Source organism: Squalius cephalus, assembly GCF_949319135.1.
Source record: "Squalius cephalus genome assembly, chromosome: 7".
NCBI classification, from domain to species: Eukaryota; Metazoa; Chordata; class Actinopteri; order Cypriniformes; family Leuciscidae; genus Squalius; species Squalius cephalus.
The window spans coordinates 45,359,825-45,376,761 of record NC_137128.1 but is presented as its reverse complement, the minus strand read 5'-3'; the positions used below and the strand labels follow the sequence as shown (position 1 = coordinate 45,376,761).

Genomic DNA, 16,937 nt, shown 5'->3' with positions numbered 1-16,937 from the left:
GTAATTCACTTTAAAATGAAAGTTAGTTACTCCCATCAAGCCGTCCTAGCCTATATATAGGGAGCTATACAGTTGGTTACAGGACATTACTCAACTTTTTATTTATTTTTAACACCTCCACATTGCACTTTTCTCACTTCAAAAAATGGATTTTAAAGGCCTCCACTCTATTTTTTTTAATTTATTTTTTTTATTATATTTATTGTAGCATTTTCAGATTTTCAGACAAAAAGACAATACGATCACAGGACAGGACCAAACACAACTACACATGAAAAAAAAAAAAAAAAAAAAAAAACTCCTTCAATTAGATTCAAGTTGGCAGATAACCACATCACCAGGCACAGGCGAGGAAGATCAGAACAGATTTTTGCCTAGTGTGACATTATAGACCAGGTGAGATTGTACAACTGGACCAAATGAGATATACATAGGTATCTTTACATTAAAGACAGAGGTCAACGGAAATGACAATAAAATCCTAATAAAAAAAAATAAATGAATAGAAATACATTTTAAATAGCCTCGTCATTATTGATTTTTAACAAGTGATTGAAAAGAGGCCTCCAAGAGGCTTCAAATTTATCTAAATTACCAGAAATACTATATCTAAGTCTTTCCACATGCAGAGTGGAGGAAAGTTCTAACAACCAAATCTTGAATAGTGGCTTCGAATTTTTCTTCCACATGCAGAGTATAGATTTTTTGGCAATCATCAAACCGTACTGTATAGGCAATCGGGTGGCATTATTAAAGCGCCGCAAGGAAGCCGACCAGCCAAGAACGGCAGTCGCAGGATCTAAGGGAAGCTCACAGGTATAAGCTTCAGAAAGAAACTGACAAATTTCTGACCAGAATTCACCCAGTTTTGGGCATGCCCAGAAAAGATGGCCTCCACTCTATTTTAATGTGAAATATTGCATTTGTTGAAAAAAAAAATAAAAATAAAAAAATATATATATATATATATATATTAGTTCTAATGGAAAAAATAGCTCTTAAAATTTTTATAAATATTGCATAGTATCATAAAATCCCTTCAAAATTCTAAATAATAATCATTAAATAATATTGAACAAAAATATATTACATTGGTTTTCCTGGAAAAAAAAGAAGTTGCATTTCAAAGTTCGGTCACTTTTGACAGCATCAGAGCCAAGTGTGACCCCTAAATGAAGAGGACCAGAGGGTTAAGTCCTTGAATTTGAGGGTATTGGACCTGGAAAGTCCCTGAAAGGTCCTTGAATTTGAGGTTCATGAAGTTTGAAGGCATAATCAATATATATTTTAAATTACTTGAAAGTAACTCCTTTGAAGTTTCATTGAATTTGTTGTAATTTGCTTATATATATATATATATATATATATATATATATATATATATATAAGCAAACTATAACAAATTCAATGAAACTTCAAAGGAGGGTTAATCAATATATATTTCAAGTAATTTAGAGCGTTTTAAGGCACAAGTCGAACTGTCATGTTAAACTCAACCCATGTCATCCTCTCACTCACCCAAAACTAACACATCAACATGTGGAATAACATGCATGAAGCAAATAATTCAGCACTAACATGAGCAAACCCACATTATATACCAAAACAGCAGTTTCCACACAACTAGCATCTAATCACTGTAAGGAGAAACACACAGACACATGACTAACTGAAATACAGGTGTTCCCATGTTTTTCCTCTAAATGTGATGTCACTTCCAGTTTTATTTGTTATCAAAGCAGAAGCTCGAGATGTGACAGTGAAGTTGTTCTCTTCTCTGTTCGCCAGGGTTCAGTTATGAAGGCACGACTGACGCTCAGAAGAAAGACTTTGAGAAGGCCATTGAGACCATCGCTGTGGCCTTCAGCAGCAAGTAAGACCCGGCGCTCTGCTTTCACAGATTACCCGCTCACTTTCTTTATTATACATATATTATTATATTAAAAATGAATAAAAAAGATATATTACTTATATGTAATTTAATCAAACATATTTTTTTTACATATATTTAAAATATAATATTTAAATATATATTTACATCTGTGTGTATATATATATATATATATATATATATATATATATATATTTCCCTAAAGGCCACTTATAATGTTGGTAAAGTTTAATTAAATATAATTTAATATATATATATATATATATATATATTAAATATATTATATAGTAATATATTTAAAAGTAATAATACATTAGATATAATACATGTTATGTAAATTCCCTTAAAAAATTATATAATAAATTTTTTATATTACATATATTATATAATAATATTTTTAAAAGTAATAATATATTAGATACAATAATTGTTTTGTAAATTCCCTTTAAAAAAAAATAAAAAATAAATAAATATATATATATATATATATATATATATAATTCCCTACAGACAATGTATAAATGTTATTGTTTTTTGTTCTTTCAAGACCATTTTCCACCTTTTCTCTAAAATTCCTATGAATATTTTTGTGTCTGTGATGAATTTCTTTTGTTGCATTGGATAAAAGCATCTGCTAAATCCATAAATGTAATGTAATTGTAGAATGAAACTCATTTTTTACCGCTGTGCCTTTAAGACCTCTTCTGTATGCAAACGCCCTCTGGTCAGGTGATCAGCTGACGCTTCATGACCCCTCATAACACTGTCTTGCACAACCAAATGAAGATTTAATCTTAGAATGATTAATGTAAAAACAGAGAAGAAGATATTACCTCTTTATACATCAGTTGTTATGATCTAAAGATGAAATGGAGGAAATAGAAAGTGTTTAGTTTTTTCCTCATGCTCCATTAATCTCACATGTCTCCTCTAGAGTTTTAGAGAGATCTCTACAGTGTCTCAAATCATGCTCAGATTTACCTACATATGTATCTACATATTTCACAAACGCAAACGAAATTCAGAGATCTCAATATGAATACTCCACATTCGCTTTATAGCTCTATACTCTGACTAGATGATAAATATTGACTCATTTGTGTCTTTTTTCTCTACACGAAGAAACATCAGAGTTGATTATTGAGAACTCCAGTGAGTTTATAGAAGAGCATCACTCTGATCTGTTTCTGTCTCTCAGTGTTTCAGAGTTACTGATGGGAGAGATCGACAGCACTACTCTTCTGTCCCTGCCGCCCACAGAGAAGAGCAGGGTGAGTGTGTGTGTGTGTGTGTGTGTGTGTGTGTGTGTGTGTGTGTGTGTGTGTGTGTTTGTGTGAGCAAGGAGAGATATGTGAGCAAGGAGAGATCGACAGCACTACTCTTCTGTCCCTGCCGCCCACAGAGAAGAGCAGGGTGAGTGTGTGTGTGTGTGTGTGTGTGTGTGTGTGTGTGTGTGTGAGCAAGGAGAGATATGTGAGCAAGGAGAGATCGACAGCACTACTCTTCTGTCCCTGCCGCCCACAGAGAAGAGCAGGTGTGTGTGTGTGTGTGTGTGTGTGTGTGTGTGTGTGTGTGTGTGTGTGTGTGTGTGTGTGTGTGTGACTGCGAGTGAGTGAGTGAGTATGCGTGTGCGTGCTTGTGTGAGTGAGTAAGTGTGTGTGTGTATGAGTAAGTTTTTGTGTGTTTGTGTGTGTGTGTGTGTGTGTGTATGAGCAAGTTTGTGTGTGTGTGAGTGTGTGACTGTGCGAGTGAGTGAGTGAGTGAGTGTGTGTGAGTGAATGTGACTGCGAGTGAGTGAGTGTGATTGGTGTGTGCGTGCTTGTGTGTATGTAGGTGTGTGTGTGAGTGTGTGTGTGAGTGAATGTGACAGTGAGTGAGTGTGATTAGTGTGTGCGTGCTTGTGTGTGTGTGTGTGTGTGTGTGTGTGTGTGTGTGAGTGAGTGAGTGTGAGTGCATGAATAAGTTTATGAGTGTGAGAGGTGAGTGTGCGTGCATGTGTGTGTGACTGAGTGTGTGTGTGTGTGTGTGTGTGTGTGTGTGTGTGTGTGTGTGTGTGTGTGTGACTGTGCGAGTGAGTGAGTGAGTATGCGTGTGCGTGCTTGTGTGAGTAAGTGTGTGTATGAGCAAGTTTGTGTGTGTGAGTGTGTGACTGTGCGAGTGAGTGAGTGAGTGTGTGTGTGAGTGAATGTGACTGCGAGTGAGTGAGTGTGATTAGTGTGTGCGTGCTTGTGTGTGTGTGTGTGTGTGTGTGTGTGTGTGTGTGTGTGTGTGTGTGTGTGTGTGTGTGTGTGTGTGTGTGTGTGTGTGTGTGTGTGAGAGAGAGTGAGTGTGTGTGAGTGTGAGTGCATGAATAAGTTTATGAGTGTTTGTGGGTGTGTGTGTGTGTGTGTGTGAGTGAGTGAGTGTGAGTGCATGAATAAGTTTATGAGTGTGAGAGGTGAGTGTGCGTGCATGTGTGTGTGACTGAGTGTGTGTGTGTGTGTGTGTGTGTGTGTGTGTGTGTGTGTGTGTGTGTGTGACTGTGCGAGTGAGTGAGTGAGTATGCGTGTGCGTGCTTGTGTGAGTAAGTGTGTGTATGAGCAAGTTTGTGTGTGTGAGTGTGTGACTGTGCGAGTGAGTGAGTGAGTGTGTGTGTGAGTGAATGTGACTGCGAGTGAGTGAGTGTGATTAGTGTGTGTGTGTGTGTGTGTGTGTGTGTGTGTGTGTGTGTGTGTGTGTGTGTGTGTGTGTGTGTGTGTGTGTGTGTGTGTGTGTGTGTGTGAGAGAGAGTGAGTGTGTGTGAGTGTGAGTGCATGAATAAGTTTATGAGTGTTTGTGGGTGTGTGTGTGTGTGTGTGCGCGCACAGTGCGGATGTTGTTAGAAGTGTGTGTGTGGGTCGCTTCCTGCGTTGTCTTGCAAGCAAATGGTTTCCTCCGCACCTCTATACAGACACAAGTCTCCAAGAAACACTTCTCAGAACGTCGCTAATGACAAATGATTCATTCTGAGTGTCCAGAAGAGCCACTGATATCCTTTCCAAGAAATACCTCAAATAAAAGATTAATTTCCCTTGTGTCTGTCAGACAACAATTAAAATGCACTTTACCATAGAGCTGTTGAACTAAAACAGAGAAATGAACTTCATGAACGCAATTAACTTCATATTTCACTACTTAGAAGAAGAGCTAGGGTCAGATTTACTAACATCTTGTGTTAAGAAGGCGTGGAAAGGGTTATTTTCGCAGCTAATTTGCCGTGTTTAGTAAATCTGGCCCTTAACGTTTTATTTTCAGTTCTTTACATTCATTTTAGCGCAGTTTCCCAGGTTTCAGGGGTTTGTGAGTTGATACAAATCTAGTAATTCAATCATAAAAATGTGAAATTTTTTTGAGTAACGCCTGGTTCAGATTACACGAGTTTGACTCCTAAAATCGTGTCGTGTCGTGGACAAGAAACATGTCAGACTTACACACTGCTTTACGACCAGTCTTTGCATGCCGTCTCTCACACACACATTCACTCACACACACACTCTCGCTCACTCACTCACTCGCGCACACACACACACACTCACTCTTGCTCACTCCTGCACACACACTCTCGCTCACTCACTCACTCGCGCACACACACACTCACTCGGGCACACACACACACCCTCGCTCACTCACTCACGCACTCACTCGCGAACACACACACACTCACTGTCGCTCACTCACTCGCGCACACACACACACCCTCGCTCACTCACTCGCGCACACACACACTCACTCTCGCTCACTCACTCACTCACTCACGCACACACTCACACACGCACACACTCACTCACTCTCGCTCACTCACTCTCGCTCGCTCACTCACTCACTCGCGCACACACACTCACTCTGGCTCACTCACTCACACGCACACACACACTCAATCTCACTCGCGCACACACACTCACTCTGGCTCACTCACTCACTCACTCGCACACACACACTCACTCTCGCTCGCTCACTCACTCACTCGCGCACACACACTCATTCTGGCTCACTCACTCACACGCACACACACACTCAATCTCACTCGCGCACACACACTCACTCTGGCTCACTCACTCACTCACTCGCACACACACACTCACTCTCGCTCACTCACTCACGCTCACACTCACTCGCGCACACACACTCACTCACTCACGCACACACTCACTCACTCGCGCGCACACACTCACTCACTCACGCACACACTCACTCACTCGCGCGCACACACTCACTCTCGCTCACTCACTCACGCACACACTCACTCACTCACTCAATTGCGCACACACTCACTCTCACTCACTCAATTGCGCACACACACACTCACTCTCGCTAACTCACTCACGCACACACTCACTCTCGCTCACTCACTCACACTCACTCACTCGCACACACACACACACACACACACTCACTCTCGCTCACTCACTCACTCATTCACTCGCACACACTCACTCTCGCTCACTCACTCACTCGCACACACACACACACACACTCGCACACACACACACACTCACTCACTCTTGATGGAACCCGTCGTGGAGGACCGAAACAAATTTTTCTATGGTGATGTCATGAAGCATCGCAGACGCGCGTCGGTTGTCGTCCACTATGACACACTATACGAGATGAAGCGATCGAATCTTGCGTCCCGACGCCTGTTGTCATTTACGAATCCCCACGACACCCCACGTCATAAAAGTTTGTGAATCTGTGTTCAAGTGAATCATTACAAATGAACTGATTCACTGGAATGAATATGATTTACGGTGTTGCATATGATGACGAGAGCGTGTTTGATCACCGCCTCCTCTGAAGGACTATCAGTCTCTAAAAGGTGCGGTAACACTGCAACGGAAGAGCCAAATCTACCCAAAAGCCCTCAGAAAAGGAAGTGACAAGACATCTACAGTCTCACCGCATGTATCTGATGCTGACCTCAGCCTTAAAGGTGCAGTGTGTAATATTCAGGAGGATCTGTAGACAGAAATGCAATATAATATACATAACTATGTTTTCAGTGGTGTATAAAGACCTTACATAATGAACCGTTATGTTTTTATAACCTTATAATAATCAGTTTCTCGGGTCGCCTTACATTGACATGTTTCTACGGTGGCCCTAAACGGACAAACGCGTTTCGTCACTGTTGTTCTTCGTGTAAAGAAGCTATAGCTAAAGTCAGCGCATAAAACATGATGAACAAGTAACAATTATATTCGCAATAACATATCGTTTTACTGAATAATTAAGTAAACGTAATTTCTTACTTTATATTTGTAAAGAAACCTCATTGTTTAACTGGCTCCTCTCTGCTGTCTCAGACGACGACATCACTTCCTGTCGTCCACCGTAACTTCTGTTGGGTGCAATTCACAACCTCACCACTAGATGCCACTAAAATGTACACACTGCACCTTTAAAATGTACTAAGTTGCTGTGTATGTCCTGTGAATGTGTGCAGTCTATGGAGGACCTGTACAGGGTGTCATCTGGGCAGGGTCCCGAAGGAGGAGGAAAGTACAACCACCACGACTGCAGTGAGTCAATCACTCTTTTATTGTCTTTAATCAACAGAATGGCATATCAACTTCTGTTTTTAAAAGTGCATAGTATGCCTAGTGTGCACCTTATGCAATTTTTCTGTATGCATAGAATACCTGTATGATATTTGCTAGAATGTGCTGCACAGATCCCACAATGCATTGCACACGACTTGACCTTCAGTTTCTAGTGTGATTGGATTTTTAATCGAGAGCTGAGAAATTTTATCTCCTTCTTGACTTATTATTTGATAAGACTGTAAAAATGTAAACATTGCATTTTTTAAAATTGCAAAATAACTATTTATTTCTTCGATGATAATATTGGATATTACTCACATGACCTGTTATGCTTTTGTCACATGTTCATCTTTGTTTAGTGTGTAATGTTGCTGAGTTCTTCTCTATATCAGTGTCAGTGTTTCTGAACTCCTGAAACACCTCCATTGTAGTCTTGAGTTTCTTCCGGGAACGAACATGTCACAATATTCCTCATTTAAATAATTAATATGCAGAATAAAGGGGCAGGGCCTGGTTGAGTTAGTTAGTAGTGTGTTAAACTGGCGGTAAGGGGCGGGACATTTCCCAAACACACTCGAAGCGCTCAACCAATCACAACACATTGATCCAGCCGACCAATCAGAGCACAGTGTGCTTTTCAGGAGGAGGGGCTTCATAGAGACAGGAAGTAAACAGCGTTACTGACAGACTGGGAAGAGAGGAGCCGCAACAATGGAGAATATAAGGAAAATAATCAACATTCAAGCAGGAAAAACTATTCTAGCAGAGTCCAAAAACAATATCAATGCGTTTTAAAAGGGCGTAATATGGCCTCTTTAAAATATAATAGGCAGTATACACTTCTCAATATGCGTCTCTCTCCTATTCCATTCTGAACACAGCTATTTTTCATTTAAAACTGAAGTGTTATTGGTTCATATATGGATGTCTGATGTTTAGCGTGTGTGTCAGCAGTGAGTCCACAGGAGGTTGATATCCTCCTGCAGCGCAGTGAAGGTGGCGTGGACTCGGCTCTGACTTATGCCAAGTATATTGCCAAGTACATGAAGGACATCATCAGCTACGTAGACAAGAGGATCGCTCTCGGTAATGCCACACTGTTTCTGTTACTGACCTGTGCTGATTTTGGAAATGCATGTGCTTTTACTGCTTTTAAGCATTTCAACTTACATTTTATTCAATCTTTTTTTAATGGCTTCCAATAATAACTTGAACAGCCCATCTAGACAGACCTCTGATTATACAACCCCATTTCCAGAAAAGTTGGGACATTTTGTAAAATGCAGTAAAATCTATAATCTGGGATTTGTTAATTCTCTTGAACCTTTTTTTTAAAAACTGACAAACGTACAAAGAAAAGTTTTCCAAGTGACACAGTGGGAAACACGCCTCTGTCCCAACCTTTTTGTGAGTGTGTAACAGCCATCAAAATCAAAACTTGTTTATATTTACAAAATAAAATTAAGTCGGTCAGTAAAAACATTGGAAATATTTTCTTTGTACATAAGTCAGTGAAATAAAGGTTCAAGAGAATTAACTTTATTGCATTTTACAAAATGTCCCAACTATTCTGGAAATGGGGTTGTAAATGCATTGAAAAACTATCCAGTTGAACTTTGAGTCATATTATGTTTTTCATAACTCTTTTTCTCTGTGTTTCTGTCGCAGAGAACGAGTTTTCTAAAGGTCTTCAGAGACTCTACCAGTCCTGCAAACAAAACATCATACAGGTACATCAGTTCAGCTTCCCTTGTGTTTGTTTGGTTGTGTTTCTTCAGGTTGAAATGACACCAGTGATGCTTATGCTGTACAAACTTAAACGATTACCCAAACACTGAAAAATTTAAAAGAATCTTGAAAAGACACCATAAAACTTGCATAAAAAATATGTTTAAGAGGTCAATGCATTTTCAGATTTTTATGTTATGTTTCTGGAGGCTAGCTTATGACGTTAGCAACGTTTTTTGCTACAAGAAAAGTTTAAAATTTGTAAAATTAAAAATTTTCGTTCACTGTTTCTTCATTCGCAATTCTTTCAGAAACGCTAAGAAATGCCCAATGCCATGATTTGCGAAACATATATCGCACAATATACACGTAATCACTATATATATATATATATATATATATATATATACACACTGTTTATACGTATTGCATAAACTACACCATCATATATTCAACCTGACTAGCCTTTCTTAACGCATTATATTAATGTTCAACTCCAGATTTTCAGCACTCAATGACACACTTGGTCTCTTAATAGTGTTAAACACTGACTTAACTTTTATTACAAGCACACTTAGAGATTATAAATAAATGTATTTAGCGGCGACGTCTCCAAGGACAAAATTCTTGGCAGTGTCGTAGATTTCAACGCAAAATATTTAGAAAGCATAATCAAGAAAGCAGCCTGATGTGAAATGACACCAACAATCAAAAACTTTGTCATTTATTCACGTCGATAGATATAAACTTCAGCCATGCATTTCTAATACTTGTTCTTTTGGAAGAGCATGTCCAGTTTTTGGAGGTGCAGTTTGTCCAACATCTTTGGACAGTCTTTCTCAACATCTCACAGCTTTATCGCTCTAGTAACTGATGGATAGACTTTAGATACGTGTGTTTAAGAAGCATGTAGAGGTAAATCATGACTTCACAACTCTACCAATTTCAAGTCCTGCCCTTTTCAGAAGGATGGAAAACAAAAAATGATATTTTAAACTGGGGAGTTAGCTTTGAGGTACGGTAGCTGTATGTATTTATTTTAGAGTAACCTCTTATACTATATATTTGTAAATGTCAAGGACCTTTTGCCTCATTTTCCATCTCATAACCCCTTTAAAAGTGATCTGTACAACTTCTAACAGTATAATCCAAGAACACTGGATATATCGTACAGGTCATATCGACGATTTTTACGTTGTTTATGATAATTGAATAGTGTTTTAGTCATTTTTGGACCTTGTCATCCCAATTTACTGTTGACTTTTGTTTGATTAAAAAAAAAACCAGCATGAATATCCTGAAAAAAACAAAAACAAGTCCTGTGTTCAACAGATCATGAAAAATCAGTGTTTCAATCAAGTTGGGGATATTTTGGGAATATTTAATTTAATTTTATCAATCAATAAATTTCACTAGAAACAAACCTTGTTGTATTATTTTAATTTAATACTGTGAAGCTGCTTTGATACAATCTGTATTGTGAAAAGCGCTATATAAATATACTTGACTTGACTTGACTTGACTTGACCTTCATTTTTATTTAAATGCAGATTTATCATTATCATATCAAATATTCCTGTAATTAATATTGAATCTGTGTCATATGCTCTCTGTATATAGAGTAAAGGAGGTTTCTCAGTCTTGTCTCTCTCTCTCTCTCTCTCTCTCTCTCTCTCTCTCTCTCAGGAACACATGCCGCTGTTGTCTATCTTCTCTCTGGCTCTCGAGCAGGACTCAGAGCAGAGCTGCGGTTTACAGCAGGCCACAAACAACGTTTACACACACTCGTTTCTACAGGTAACACACCTGCCCCGGCAACACACACTACAGCGAGAGGACAGAGTGAAAGTATTTTTTCACAAGTGGTGAAAGAGGAATGTCTGGGTCACATTTCAGTCCTAAATCAAAATGTTTTTTTAAATATTTTTTTAAAACTATTTTTAAATATTTTATAATACAGTAAATATTGTATATACATATTAATAATATATTATATTTAAATCATAAAAATTAAAGCCTCATTTTTGGATCATTAGGACGCATTTTTGTGTGTGCATTATTTCCCAAATTACATTTTAATTTCTCATTTCTAATTCGTTTCTTTTGAGTTTTGCGTGATGTAAGTGTGTTCTTGGCAGGTTTTGGGAGATTTACCTAAGTAGGTCTAATAACAAAGAAAATTAAACCTTTCTCTCTCTCTCGTTCAGCCCATGACACAGCGCAGACAGGAACATGAGAAGAAGCGCAGAGACATTAAAGAGCAGTGGCAGAGAGCCAAGAGGAAACTGGTATAGATTCAGTCCTTGAACTAACTATATACCTCAACTAAACCCTGCTAACACTAAAATATACAGGTTAATTATGAGTATTTGTGTTGATTAGGCCGATGCCGATAGTAACTTCCGCAAGGCACGTCATCTGTACATGGGCCGCTGTGAGGAGTACGAGAGAGCTCGGACGGTAGCCAATAAGGTTGAAGAGGAACAAAGTGGAACCACTAAAGCTTTGGACAAGAAGAGACGACTAGAAGAGGAAGCACGCAACAAGGTCAGCGAGCTCAAACAGGAAACATGAGCTAATGTCACACATTTTGTTTTAGGGCAGTGTCACTGTGCTTTTGCAGCCACTTGCAGGAAACCAACATTTTCTCTGCAATCTTGTAACATTTTCTTGCACAAAATCAAATGAAGCCAATACACAAGTCTATTTTAGGATCATAGGATTTACACATTATTATTTTTTTATAATGCAAAAAGCTTCATTTTTTTTTTGTATAAACAAATGTTGTATAGTATTGATACATTATTGTAGTATTTGTGGATTGCCTTTAATTTATGTTTTAACTTATTTATTTAAAATGAAAAAAATGAATCTAAAATCTAAAAATGATTAGAATCACCATTAGAAAAACCACCAGACTAATGAGAACTATTAAAACTTTTTCAGTAAGCATCAGTGTTTCCCACACATAGACGAATTCGTGGCGGTGCGCCACAGAATCAACACCGGCTGCCACATATTGCGTTTCGTTATTAATTTATTTATTTTTTAACGCTATTTAAAACACGCAGTGTATTCGTTCAGCTGCATTTCCTTTCCCTGCTCTCCCTCCGTCTCTCTGTCTTCTCTCTCACATACACACACACACACACACACACACACACAGCCCCTCCCCTCCATGCACACCGCGTCTGTTGCCATGAAAACGAGATCAACAAGATCAAACAATATTTTATATTCTGAATACAATGTTGTCAGCATGTTAACGTTGGAGTCCCGACCCTTAGCAAACAAGCGATTGCGCCTTCTTTAGTAAGTTAACTAACGTTAGTCGCAAGTTTGCGGTAAAACACAGTTGGGTTGTCGAGGTCAAAACACTATATAAGCTGTTATGTCATTTTTGGGGTGTTAAATGTGTGGATTTTGGGTTGGGTGTGTGGATTTTGTGAAGGTGTGAAGCATTTTTGATTAATATTTAATATAATAAAGTTCTGTGTATCGAATTATTATCGAAGGAATTATTTTGAATTACAACCACCACCACCCCCCCCCCCCCACCACCACCACATACACACACACACACCACAAATTGCTGTCTAATCTGTGGGAAACACTGAGCATTACAGTAATGAGAGTTTGGAATGTTATTGTCATGAAAATGTCACAATGCAATGAATGTTCTTTAAGCAAAATATCATTGCTCACTTGTTTTACTTTTGAATTTTCATAATATTCACCCAAAAATTATTTTACAAGGACTCAATTTCTCAATTGTAGCATTTGTGCCTGATTTACAAAACAATCAAGTCAACTAATTAGTTTTAATTATATACCCCATTTAAGACAAGCAAGCTAGAGGAAGTACTATGTCAAGTGTGTGTGTGTGTGTCCACAGGCGGAGGAGGCCGAGGCGACGTATCGCACCTGTATCGCGGACGCCACGACTCAACAGCAGGAGCTGGAGGACATGAAGGTGAACGTGCTCAAACAGATCCAAGAGCTCATCAGACAGACCGACCAGATCCTGCGAGCGGTGAGAGATTTTCATGACAAGTACATTTTATCATAATGCAAAAAATTCCCATCGTTTTAATATGAAAAAAAGGTGACATAAGTGAAATTGTTCCCAAAAACAGTATGCCAGTGCTATCACAGACTTACGCCCAAAGTATACTTCAAATGTAAGCTTTCAAATGATATATAGTTTGTCAAGATTAGTTTAGGTTTAGTATAGGATATTACTGTTTTAAATATGTAATGGCTGTGGGCCCGCCAGTGACACTTAAGGGGTTTTAAAGGGGTTACAAGGGATTGTGAGTAATATTATCTTAAAATGCATGCATAGATGCATACTATGAAAATCTAACAGAAAAGTAGTACTCCATCTGGTCGTATATCATTTGAAATATACTGTATTTGGGACACATCCTAATCCTGCCTACTTTTTAGGACACCTTGTGTGTGTAAAGGGATGATGGGTAGGGGTGTGACGGTTAGTATATAACCGTGAGACCTACGGTTATAGTTGAACACCGTCATTAGAACTCTATAACCGCCAAAACCGTGTTATTAAAATATTTTTTATCATAGAGAATGTTTAAACACTAATTAAAAACAGTTGTTAACAGTCTGTGTCATTAAAGGAGAACTCCGGTCAATTTTAACATTGAGCTCATTTTTTTGTACATTTGGAGTGCTGTCAATACAGAGAACAACGACAAAATCGGTGTTGCCTACACCGAGTTATTCTATTTTTAAAATTTGCACCCTGTTGAGTTCAATGGGGCAAGTACTAAACCTGCTTTTAGCCTCTTAACATCCTTGATGTGTCATTACAAGTGCACAGAAAATGTGAGTGATTCCTTCTGAGTGAACACGAGTGAGTCTGACTGCAGTAGATGTGAAAGAAATGTATAAAAATGATGTTATTTAAGCCAGCGCAAATACCTTTGTTTACATCCTGTTTTTCGGTTGAAGTCCAAAGTAGTCGATTGCAGAGTTCACACGCATAGGTTTAATACCTATGATCACGCGCGTGAACTCGGCAATCGACTACTTTGGACTTCAACCGAAAACAGGATGTAAACAGGTATTTGCGCTGGCTTAAATAACATCATTTTTATACATATCTTTCACATCTACTGCAGTCAGATCCACTCGTGTTCACTCAGAAGGAATCACTCACATTTTCTGTGCACTTGTAATGACACATCAAGGATGTTAAGAGGCTAAAAGCAGGTTTAGTACTTGCCCCATTGAAGTCAACAGGGTGCAAATTTTAAAAATAGAATAACTCGGTATAGGCAACACCGATTTTTGTCGTTGTTCTCTGTATTGACAGCACTCCAAATGTACAAAAAAATGAGCTCAATGTTAAAATTGACCGGAGTTCTCCTTTAATGGTCTACGTCGTTTCCAACTGTATTTGATTCTTTGCCAAGTACCAACTACTGTAGGGCTGGGTATCGTTAAAAAAAATTCGATACCAATACCGATACCGATACCTTGATTTCGATACCGGTTCCTAAACGATACTTTTTTCGATACCAATTTTATGAAATCCATTTTAACAAGATTACATAACACATTACCTCAGAAAAACTTTGGTTTTATTTTTTCAGTTTGACTCATGCTCCTTAGCCAGTGCACAAAGGAACAAAAAAAGCACAAAGGAACAAAATATTCTTTATACAAATACATAAGGAACAACATATTTTTTTATAAAGAGCTCATGCTCTCCAAAGCTGAATTTGTTTGATCAAAAATACAGTAAAACTTGTAATATTGTGGAATAGTATTACAATTTAAAATCTTATTTGAATATATTTCAGAATGTAATTTATTCCTGTGATGTCAAAGCTGAATTTTCAAAATCATTACTTCAGTGTCACAGGATCCTTCAGAAATACGAAAACAGTTTTTGGAAACTATGATACATTTTTTCATGATTCTTTGATGAATAAAAATTTCAAAAGAACAGCATTTGAAACAGAAATCTTTTGTAACATTACACGTTTTAAGGTCATTTTTGATCACTTTAATGCTTAGGCTACTGAAAAAAAAAAATATGACCAACCAACACATTTTTGAACGGCAGTGTACATTCAGTAGGTCATTATTGCAATATAGCCTAAACACTGTCAGAGTGATCAACAAGGTATCTCTTCATTTACCAGTCAAAGACGGAGCAACTTTCTGCTCTTATGCTCTTATGTTTACTCCGTGCACTGTCAAGGTCTTCATCATATCTGTCGCGGTACCGGTCTTTGCAGCAATTATTTTACCGCAAATACAGCTGCATCGCGCGCTGTTGGCATCGAGCCTGGAGAAATGTAGCCACACTTTTGATCGACTTTTCCACATATCTAGACATATCTGTGAGTGTGTGTGTTCGCGTCTCATTGAGTATTGTGCGCGAGTTTGTGTGTGTGTGCTCGCGTCTCATATGAGAATGTGCGTGTACAGTTTGTGCGCGCGCTCGCGTCTCATATGAGTATGTGCGCGGACAGTTCCGCACGTCTCGTGTGTGAGTTTGCGTGTATGTGCGTGAGCGACTTTAGGCGTGTCGTTGTGCATTTCATATTTATTTGTTTGAGCACTGACGTTGACGAGTTAACCCCTTAGGTATCGAAATCTAGTACCGAAAAACAAGTCATTTTTCGATACTCGATACTACCGAGGCAATTCGGTCGGTACCTAAAAAGTATCGAACTCGGTACCCAGCCCTAGTACCAACACAAGTTTTGTTTTGTAAATCGTCAGACATGATTTTTACCACTTCATTATGTTTTTCTTTGTAGAAAGCCTTTCTTTAAAGCGAATTTCGTTTTGTATAAATTGATTTTAATAAATGTTTCATCAACCAATTGCATGTATTTAATAAATAAAAAAGCAAATATAGTAGACAAATATAATAACCGTGACATTGAGGCGCCAGCGCGCCTCGTTCACTTGCATTGCATTGTTAAAAGTCTTTCTTTAAAGCGAATTTCGTTTTGTACAAATTGTATCTTAATTTTAATAAATGTTTCATCAGCCAATGGGTGCTCATGGTTTTCCTTTTAAAGCTTGATTCAAGTGGTCAGAACGATTTCAGCTTTTGTGTTTAATGCATCCTCTTCCTCTCTGTCCAGTGCACCATCTCGTACTATCAGACGATGCATGTTCAGACGGCAGCGCTGCCGGTGCATTTCCAGACGCTCTGTGAGAGCTGTAAGCTGTATGACCCGGGTCAGCAGTACGCTTCGTACGTCAAGAACCTGCAGCTCCGCACAGACCTGCCCATACAGTACCAGTTTGAGCCGTACTCTGCGTCCAGCCACCAGTAAGAGCAATCCCACTTACAGCACATCATTGATTATGTTCAGAATGGGATGTTGGCATACTGTAATCATTTTGTGGTAAAGTAGGCAACGTGCATGTTTCTTACAGTTGTCACATGACCTCACTGCGTTGCATTTTTAGTTGATGTTAGGGCTGCATGATTAATCAAAATAAAACCGAAATTGTGATATGGCTTTGTACGATTATCAACTCACATATGCTGCAATTTAATTGGTAACACTTTATAATAAGGTCTCATTTGTTAACATTAGTTAATGTGTTAATAACATCGACTAACAATGAGCAATGCATTTGTTACTGTATTTATCATCTTTGTTAATGTTAGTTAATAAAAATACAGTTGTTTGCTGTTTGTTCATGTTAGTTAACAGTGCATTAACTAATGTTAACAAATACACCCTTTGGTTTCATGG

The 16,937-nt window shown here is 38.4% G+C and overlaps 1 protein-coding gene across 1 annotated transcript in view; it reads left to right on the top strand.

The window, feature by feature from the left end:
* Window positions 1-16,937, top strand: part of arhgap45a (Rho GTPase activating protein 45a) — a gene marked incomplete at its 3' end in the record, with an annotated part of 45,926 nt that overhangs the window by 16,240 nt on the left and 12,749 nt on the right. Inside the window, exons 4-13 of the mRNA XM_079876910.1 lie at window positions 1,789-1,873; window positions 3,090-3,162; window positions 7,353-7,428; window positions 8,407-8,538; window positions 9,121-9,182; window positions 10,867-10,977; window positions 11,388-11,468; window positions 11,563-11,727; window positions 13,076-13,213; window positions 16,314-16,504. Of these exons, the coding sequence (XP_079733036.1) occupies window positions 1,789-1,873; window positions 3,090-3,162; window positions 7,353-7,428; window positions 8,407-8,538; window positions 9,121-9,182; window positions 10,867-10,977; window positions 11,388-11,468; window positions 11,563-11,727; window positions 13,076-13,213; window positions 16,314-16,504 (1,114 nt within the window). The remainder of the gene's footprint in view (window positions 1-1,788; window positions 1,874-3,089; window positions 3,163-7,352; window positions 7,429-8,406; window positions 8,539-9,120; window positions 9,183-10,866; window positions 10,978-11,387; window positions 11,469-11,562; window positions 11,728-13,075; window positions 13,214-16,313; window positions 16,505-16,937) is intronic.